This window comes from Monopterus albus, unplaced genomic scaffold, assembly GCF_001952655.1.
Source record: "Monopterus albus unplaced genomic scaffold, M_albus_1.0 scaffold56.1, whole genome shotgun sequence".
NCBI classification, from domain to species: domain Eukaryota; kingdom Metazoa; phylum Chordata; class Actinopteri; order Synbranchiformes; family Synbranchidae; genus Monopterus; species Monopterus albus.
This window is the reverse complement of record NW_018127936.1, coordinates 2,450,903-2,459,502: the sequence shown is the minus strand read 5'-3', so window position 1 is coordinate 2,459,502 and position 8,600 is coordinate 2,450,903. Positions and strand designations below refer to the sequence as shown.

The following is an 8,600-nucleotide window of genomic DNA, read 5'->3' as shown; positions in this document are numbered from 1 at the left end:
CATCAACATGTACTGCGTTTCCCCATACACAGGCCCAAAAGAGGTTGAATTGTACAAACCCCAGGCATTACATGATGAGCGGAAGGTAACTTATAAGCGCCGAGAGAAGCGTAAGGCACGGGAGAATGCAGAGGCAAATTACTTAAGTATAGAAAGGTGGGTGTCGTGTTTGTGCTCTAGTGTCACTGCTAACTTTTTTCAACTCCTGTTAGGCTTAGCATCATGGCTAAATTGGACAATTCAGGGGGCAAAGAGTCAACCCCCAATGCTGAGAACCTATGTCTGACTCTACTCACCATTGCTGTAGAGGAGCTGGAGCTTGTAGTGAGTGCCGTTGTTTGTTTTCTCTCCTGTCTGCTCCTTGGCAAGAGAGGAAAGACAGACAAATACTATGCATGCAGTTAAGCAAATTTGGGCCACAGATAAGTACAGCTGGGCATCCCCATGCATTGTTAAGCATCTCCTAATCCTGCGGCTCACCCTTCCCTGGGAGCATCATCGAGATCAGAAGGTTGTAGGCTCAGGGCCCACAGGGGAGCTGGCATTGTGTCCATAAGCTGAGTGCTTAACCTTGAGTTGGATGTTCTTTGTAGAGGTTGAACTAACATGTCTGATACAGACTCTTAAAACCTTTAGATCAAATGTAGTGGTCCTCCTGGCAGCAAGGTGCTACAGGCATGGTTATATGAGCTTGTGTGGGTGTGCAAAGTGTGTTCCGGTGAGTGGAAAGTACTGTATGTGAGACTGAGCCGCAGTCGACCTTGACAGAAAAACTTCCTTTCCGCTATCCCTTCTTCCCCCAGGCTCTCCACTAGCCGCTCACTTCTTTCTTCTCTCCCCATCTCTGTTTCTTATTCCCCCTCTTTCTTTCTCTTCCTCTACCTCTACTGGTCTTTCTAAGTGGTCTCAGAGGAATGCTCTCTGGTCCAATAACCCAAGGAGGCTGGCATCACAGAGACGAGAGCAAGAGAGGAGGAGAGAGAACGAGGAGGTCGGGGGGAGTAGAGAAAGTGGGAAAAGGAGACTGTTGTAAGGAGGGAGGAAGAAGTGAGGAAATTAAGATGCATGACGATAAGTTGGAAAGTAACCGAGCTCAAACATAATATCAGAAGTGAGACTGGGGCACAACAGGAGATATATGGATGCCTAGCTTCATAAGTTTTGTAAATATACACAGAGGAACATTTATTTCGCCATGCCATCGCTCTACCTCTGCATAATTACAAAGCAAAAACAGATGCCAGGGTAACCATGCAGAAAATGAACTCCTCTGCTGCCATCATATTACTCTGCACCGACCTGTGGGGCACAAAGGGGAGCACACTGACAGCTTTCAGCCCTGGCATTAGCACCACCGCCTGTCCTCCCTACCCCCGTGAAATTCACAGTAAAACTATGTTTGAACTTCAGCTGACAGGAGGGTGTCCTCTTGTCTTTCTCACAAAGGAGAGCTGTTGTTGGCAGTTTAAGAGATTCTCGCTCCCCTCACCGCAAGGTAAAAACATCCATCAGCACTGGGCATAAGGCTCCCACTCCAGGCAGTCTCCTCTCTCTGGTCTCTTTCTAACTCCACACAGCACCCTTCCTTACTTTGGTGCTGTCCAGCCTGAGGAATCCAGCTCCCCCCACCGCAGTATTTAAAGTAGGGGAGGGGGGACAGGAAGGAAAAGAGACTTTGATGATTAGTTCGCTGTATAACTCAGGAGCAAGCATAATTTGCATTTTAAAAAGTAGTGATGTCCTCCTAATGAGGCAAGCTGCTAATTAGTCATTAGATATTCCTTTTCAATCCCACATCAGCTCATTGAGGTTAAAGCTTGTGTAAACATGTAGCCATCAGCTGTTCGATATGCTTGGCTTTACTGGGGATGGGGAAGATCGAGCTGAGCACCTGATCACAGCTGACATATACTGTAAATGACTAACACATCGCTGCTGTTTTTATTTACAGTTTTGTTTGAAATTTAACTTTTTTTTTTCCTGGAGGAAGACGGCAAATTGGTGACTTCCTCTAACATCATTAAGACAGAGAAGCGTTCAGAAACACTCACACACCTTCTCATGCTCAACAAAGTCCACAAAGGCGGTCCTCTCCACCTCCACAGGTTGGCCGTGCCTGTCATAGAGCGCCAGGACAAAGTGGAAGAAGTTGGACTTGCGGAGATTGGAGGGCGGCTGCTTCTCAAAATGAGCTCTTGACAAAGCCACTCCACTGAGGAAGAGGAGGAGGAAGAAGAGACAAGTCTTCTAGCAATGTACGTATATAATCATTTGGTTGAAAATGTTTCTAAAACACAAATAATAAATAAACAAATACCCTTTTGCTTGCACTCAATAATGAAAATTAAATTATTATAAAGGAAGTTATTCAAATGTTAAAACTATTTCAAATAGGACGATTTTCCCATTCGTTGTAAAGGTTTTTATTCTCCACTTGTTAAGGTCTTAGGTTTATCCACACAATAATTATAATTAGCAAAAACCATACAGCCAAAGATAACAGATCATTTATATTTCGTTGTCCCCGTTACTTGAAGGCTCTTTTACTTGTCTAGAAGAACCCAGTCTGGCCTGGAATCTGCACAAAAACCAAGGCAAAAGGGGAAACAGGAGAAGTAAAACTTGCTAAAACTGCTTTAGCTTGAGAACGGAAAGGTCATAGAAGTTAACCATTTTTTATTATGACTGAATTTAGAGCATCGTGCTTAAAAATGTAGGCTACAAATTGTTATTAAAAAAAACTATCTGCACGTTTTTCTGTTAATATAACTTGGGCATAAAGTGGGCCATGTTCTTCCATAATATGACATTATTGATTTTGTCCCTAAACATTTTTTCTAAGCACAATCCTGAGTAAAAATTTGTCTATGACCACTTTCTTTGTAAAATACTATAACAGAGGTATTTTAGTTTCATTCTAACGCCCAATAATCTATATATAGTAGCCACATTGCTGCATCATTTATAAATTTCCATTGTTATTTTACATATTTTTGGATATGCATAATACCAGTTAATTTGTTGCATAATTTTGCGTTTTTATTGTCTTCTAAACTTTGGTCACAACACGAAAACACCGACGTGCCTGTGTTGATAAGAAAAGCGTGGAGAGGATGTTTGGAAAACAGTCTGAGACAAGCAGAAGAACAATACAACAATGCAACACAGTTTTTTTTTTAATTCAGCCGATTTAAAAAACTGTGAAATTAAAAATATGTGCCCGGTTTTTCAGCCACAGGCTGCTACATGAGAAACCGGAGCTAGGGCAGTTAAAATAACTGGTTTTTAGAAAAACACACATATTTAGCTTTTGTCATATAGGCTTATATGTCTTATATCACATTTAATTGTGTAAATTAAATATGGAACTAAGTTGACATTTTGCAGGAGTAAATCATTTGATCAAATGCTGCTTGTGTGTTACTTTATGCCAAACTCTAATAATTATGATTTTTAATTGTAAATTTGGCAATATACTATAGGACTTTGTGCACATAACCAGAACTTTCCTTGAATTACATTAAATGTTAATGTTATTCTTTCACCATATTGACAGGAGTTCCAAAGGGGACTCGTGTCAACTTTGGCAACAAGTAGTTTGCAGCTCTTTTCTTTTAACTGATCACAGATAAACTATATTGTGCCCATGACACTAATCAAGAAAATGAATTAAATGTTGCTAACAAGTTTGAGTGTAACTAATGAAAAGACCTGACGAAACGGCAATGTCACCAGATCAGCTGGGTTTGTACTGTACCTCTGCGCCGCCACGTTTGCATCCACAACCCCGACGTTACGCACCCAGGACCGGACTGGATCCATCTCCTCTCCAAGACTTCTCTCTTTTGATCCGCTCACTTCTCGTATCAGATGTTCCTGGATCCCGAACATTTAAGCCCTGTCCTGGTCGCGTGGTGCACTATTTTGACTTTAGAACAAAGTTTAACTTGAGAGCTGAAGCACTTTGTCAAACAACAAAAGGTACACTTCGGGGCGCTGCGCTCCTCCAGAGCGCCGCAAGCTTTCTCAGAGCTGGGAGAAATAAATAGCCAGAGCTGACTGATGCTGTCAGAGGACGTCTCAATGAAAATCCACACAGGCTTTCTTTTAGGACTCAAATGATGATAATAAATATGTTCCACCACTGATTTCAAGCATTGTTCAAGCGCAAATCTCCAGCGTGAATTTGAGCGCAAACGATCACCTGCTCGGTGAGCTCAACTCCTCAGACAGTTCACAGCGAGTCCGTTTCAATGAATTCTCTAAGTATCTGTGTGCAGAAAGTCTCCTTCGCCACAAGGCCAGATCGGATCAAAACGTATATCCGAGGGCCAGGACGCCTGCAATGATCCCCTGCCTTGAAGCATGAATGAGACCCTCTGCCGGGATAGAGCGTGGAGGAGGGGCCTTAGTGCCATATGGAGGACCGATTGTTGAAATGGATGCTCTCATTGGTGTATAGTGCATCCGTTGTTTGGACTTGTGCCAGATTCAGCATCCAACCAGTGACTCTCTCAGCAAACTTTTCACACCCCAAGTTCAACGATAACACAACATTTTACACATTTGAAAGCAGAAAGTGCACATATATGAAAAGTCTGCAAGCGAGATTTGTTATTTGTGCAGTTGCAATGAAAGGTTCTCTTTGTGTGTGCGGAGCTGTGAGCAAGGGAGTGCTTTACAATCAATATACAGCCACATTCTTCAACCTCAAAATTCATTGACAGATGCTATGAAACGCCTACATTTTCTTCACAAAATGGTGCCGAATGTTTAAGAGAAGCCACTTGTTAACATTTGGTTCGGAAGTCTCCTGTATACCACGTCGGGTTTATTTAATCAAGTCAACATTTAACACAAGTGCGTTCTGGACAGGAGCATGTTCAACAGCTCCACCGTCTGCTCCTTTGAACGCAGTGATTCCGAATCTCCGCCAGCGGCGGACAGGGCTGCGCTCTGATTGGCGTCTGGACCGCTACCTGCCAGTGGTCGAAATGAGCTCTTAATCAAAACAACAAACTGTCTTACCAAATCCAAACCGCTCGTGAAATTAGTTACAAAAAGATGCTTCTTCAAGCTTTAGTTGGCAAGTGATCTATAAAAGGAAATATATAGAAGCAGATATAAAAAACTGGAATTTCGGATACAGTCTGACAAGGTTTCTTTAGCTTATGATTGGAATAATTTCTTTGCCTAAATTGTCCTTATATCTGGGCATTGTGTTGCAATAAACCGACTGGCTGTTTTTGCCAACAATGTAAATCTATATGCTCCATATTTTATATTAGCCATAATTTTGATTAGTTTATTGGATGAGTCAAAGTGGATCTGATTTGGGTTTAGGCCGAACAAAACGAAATATATAATAAGTCATATTTTGTATTACTTTTGCAGACTAAAAATTTATTTCCGCTCCCGTTCATCTGGTATTGAAAAGTTTTTCCAGCCTTGGTTCCTTGCCCCTTGCCGGGACTATTGTCTCTGTGTGGAGTTTTTGCGCCTGGACAATGAAAGTAAATCTCCCCCCTTGGATCCCGCCTCAACCCACCATCTGCCAGCGCGGGACAAAGTCAGATGTTCCCCCAATTATGAGAGCAGTCTTTGGGAATCCTGCTACCGAGTCTCCGCCCTGTCGCTGTGTCCCTCACACACTTCCCCTAACGTGATTGACAGTCCTGCTTAACCATGAAGAATCTATATATGATGACACACCGACTTTAATAAAATTCCTCCGCACGTTGTAAAACGTGCAAAATCCATTCTGAAACCCAGAGAGTTGCAGTCATTAAATGGTTTGCATCCGTGTCTCTTTTAAAAGACGCACATGGATATTGCAGCCACATCAGTGGTTTAGGTGCCTTGCTGAATAGAGGAGTTAAATATGCAAGAAAGCTCTCTGTGATTAATCTGCAAGCTAAGTATAACCAAAAGAGAAAATCTAAGATGTGGCACTCCGCCTGGCACTGAGGTGGTGTTACTTTGGGCATCCTGTTTCTGACAAGGTTTTGTTTCATTAAGAAGCAAAACAGGTCAGGTGAGCGCCTTTACTCAAATTCATAACAGCTTTTTTTCCAAAAGAAAATGTCATCTCCAAACACGACAGTGATCACCATTACGCCTTTACTGGAGAGTTTCAAAAGCCCCTTTCCACTTATCTAATAATCTTCACTTCTCCTTCACTAAGACAGTATTGTTTTAGCTCCATGTGGCAATCTATGTTATATTAATTATTTAATCGGTGGCATTATGATCGCATTGTCAAGCTGAAGCTTGCCGGTGTTGAGGACCAACTTGTCACTCCACTTCATCCCCACAGGTGCGAGAAGCTCGGCCGTGATTATTGCAACCCGCAAGACTTGCTGCCTAAATGTGTGGCTTTTCTAAATTGGTGAAGCGCAGGGCCGGGGCGAAAATGGGGGATTAGTGAAACCACAAACGTCTTTCTAATCAATTTAACCCGCTGAGACGGTCATCCCGTGTGTTTTAGAGAGGAGGCGAGGGGAGGAGGGTGAGGGGATCAGTCTCTGCTAAACCAAACAATGGGGTATCGTGTGCCGCTCGTCCTCTCCAGCATTCCCCTGCCCCCATGGGATATCCTGAGCCACTCTCTGTGGATGGGACTGTGTCCACGGAGGTCAGGATGGGCGTGGTGTGTGTGTGTGTTAGTGTGTGTGTGTTGGAGGGGGGGGGGGGGGGGGGGGAGCGGCCCCTCCCTCCTCTCCACTGTGTAGAAAACAACAGAGCTAATGTGACCCACCGTCTCCTATCGATCGCCATATATTGCACTCCTTTTTTGTTTATTTAGACAAAAATGTAGATACTCTGGGGAGTGTCGGAATCCACCATTAAAGCCAGTGACTGCCTTTAACCTCATTTCTTAATATCAAAAGTATCTGCTAAACAATTAAACATTCGGAGTCCTCTCTAAACAAGGTCTGCTGTGATTTGGAATTAACTTCGCTAAGAGTCTAATATGATCCATTCGGAATGACGGAGTGCAATCAGGGAAACATAAAACACTAGGTTTGATCAATACTACATATGAAATTTTGTAAGGATCATTAATGGACTAAAACTGTCACTAAAGTTCAAAGGTGAGTTCTGAATAGCCTATCACACAGTGACTGTGAGCCTCCATGTTGCTGCCTGTTCATCAGGTTCATAAAGTGAGACATGGTTGGCTAGAGCTCACCTTTAGCATGCACTCAGCACATTATTCCAAACTTTGAATTATTCAGCCTTTCACCGTCACTGCAGAGGGTATCATAAGATGAAAAGCACAGGAGTAGCAAATAGACTATATGATGCTTCTCTTTTATAGTTGAGTTGTGATATTGTGCCATAGAAATACCCACTTACTGAAGAACATGCATACAAACATCTTACATATACCGCGCAAACCGAGAACTTGTCTTGTCCTAGTTAACAAGCAAATCCAGTGAACCAGCATGCACCATGCCAAGGACCTGAAACTGGCCCAAATAGTGAAATCAAACCATTACTGATTGATCACACTTGTGATTTTAAGCTGTGTTCCTCTAAAACCATTCAAAATGAACAACTTTCGATATGATGGCCATTGCAGATCAATAGTCTGTAATTTTCACTTAACATCTGTTTTAGGAAACCTGTCATTGACAGGTAGGGTGAACACAGCATCAGTACTTCAAGGATGACTCACTTCTAAGTGATGAAGAGCTGAGCCTGTATTCACCCCCACTTAACTCATATACTGGCTTGTAGCAACACAGATGCACAACTAGGAAAACTCAGTTTATCTTTGTATTTGTGGGCTTTGGTTCTTCTTACCATTGCTAACTCTGAGAGACGAGACAGTCCAAGTAACTTCAAAACAGTGCTGATTTATTCAAAAGATCACAGGTAAAATTAACATTACACGCTCAGGTATCTTGCACCTCCAAACTGCACACAGGCAGATGTAAGATGAAAAGACCCTGGACCCACCAGGCCTATACATTATATCCTCTCGGTTGGGCTAGCCCCATCCTACACAGAAACGTCAACCAGGACGTCTCTGTTGCCAATTATAAACAAAGTTGAAGGCCACTTAAAGAAACGATTCAGCTTTATGATTTAACATTTGTTTGTATGACACTAGTAAAGGCTACATACACAAATCAACAGTTCAACGTGAGAACCAGCATTACGTCTTCTGTGCAGCACAGTTTCTAAAATTTATCCAAACCCAAAGATTGTGCATGTACCTGCTTTGTTGGCCTTGAAAAATTACAAGAATTGTGCATCAGTGCCATCTACTGGGTTAACAGTATCAGCTGTGGTTTTCTGGATCTCCATACAAATGTGTTATCATTTTCTTAAGTGTTGTGTCATAAATGTCATTCAGAGACAGATTAAACAGATTTATTCATAACAAATTGAAGAGGATCCAAAACAAAATCTCATTATAGTTTACATAATTACAACATTTAAGTGCCTATTAGAAAAACTGAATTTTTGTAGTATCAGGATGTTGTGGATCAACACATGAACTATTTGTTACTCAGTGAACAGCAGATGGCCTGAGAAGAAGCTGTCACTGGTCAGACTGCTTCCACCTTGGCTGGCCACCAGCCAGAGCC

General features: G+C 42.3%; 2 protein-coding genes across 2 annotated transcripts in view; both read right to left on the bottom strand.

The window, feature by feature from the left end:
* ebf2 (EBF transcription factor 2) overlaps window positions 1-4,334 on the bottom strand; it is a 26,959-nt gene extending 22,625 nt beyond the window's left edge. Inside the window, exons 1-3 of the mRNA XM_020602418.1 lie at window positions 3,758-4,334; window positions 2,056-2,212; window positions 297-360 (exon numbers count right to left, since the gene is read on the bottom strand). Of these exons, the coding sequence (XP_020458074.1) occupies window positions 297-360; window positions 2,056-2,212; window positions 3,758-3,891 (355 nt within the window). The 5' untranslated portion in view covers window positions 3,892-4,334. The remainder of the gene's footprint in view (window positions 1-296; window positions 361-2,055; window positions 2,213-3,757) is intronic.
* A 3,658-nt stretch (window positions 4,335-7,992) lies between these two features.
* Window positions 7,993-8,600, bottom strand: part of LOC109961586 (eosinophil peroxidase-like) — a 6,167-nt gene continuing 5,559 nt past the window's right edge. The window contains 1 exon segment of the mRNA XM_020602513.1: window positions 7,993-8,600. This exon segment is cut by the window's right edge and continues 56 nt beyond it. Coding sequence (XP_020458169.1) covers window positions 8,518-8,600 — 83 coding nt within the window. The 3' untranslated portion in view covers window positions 7,993-8,517.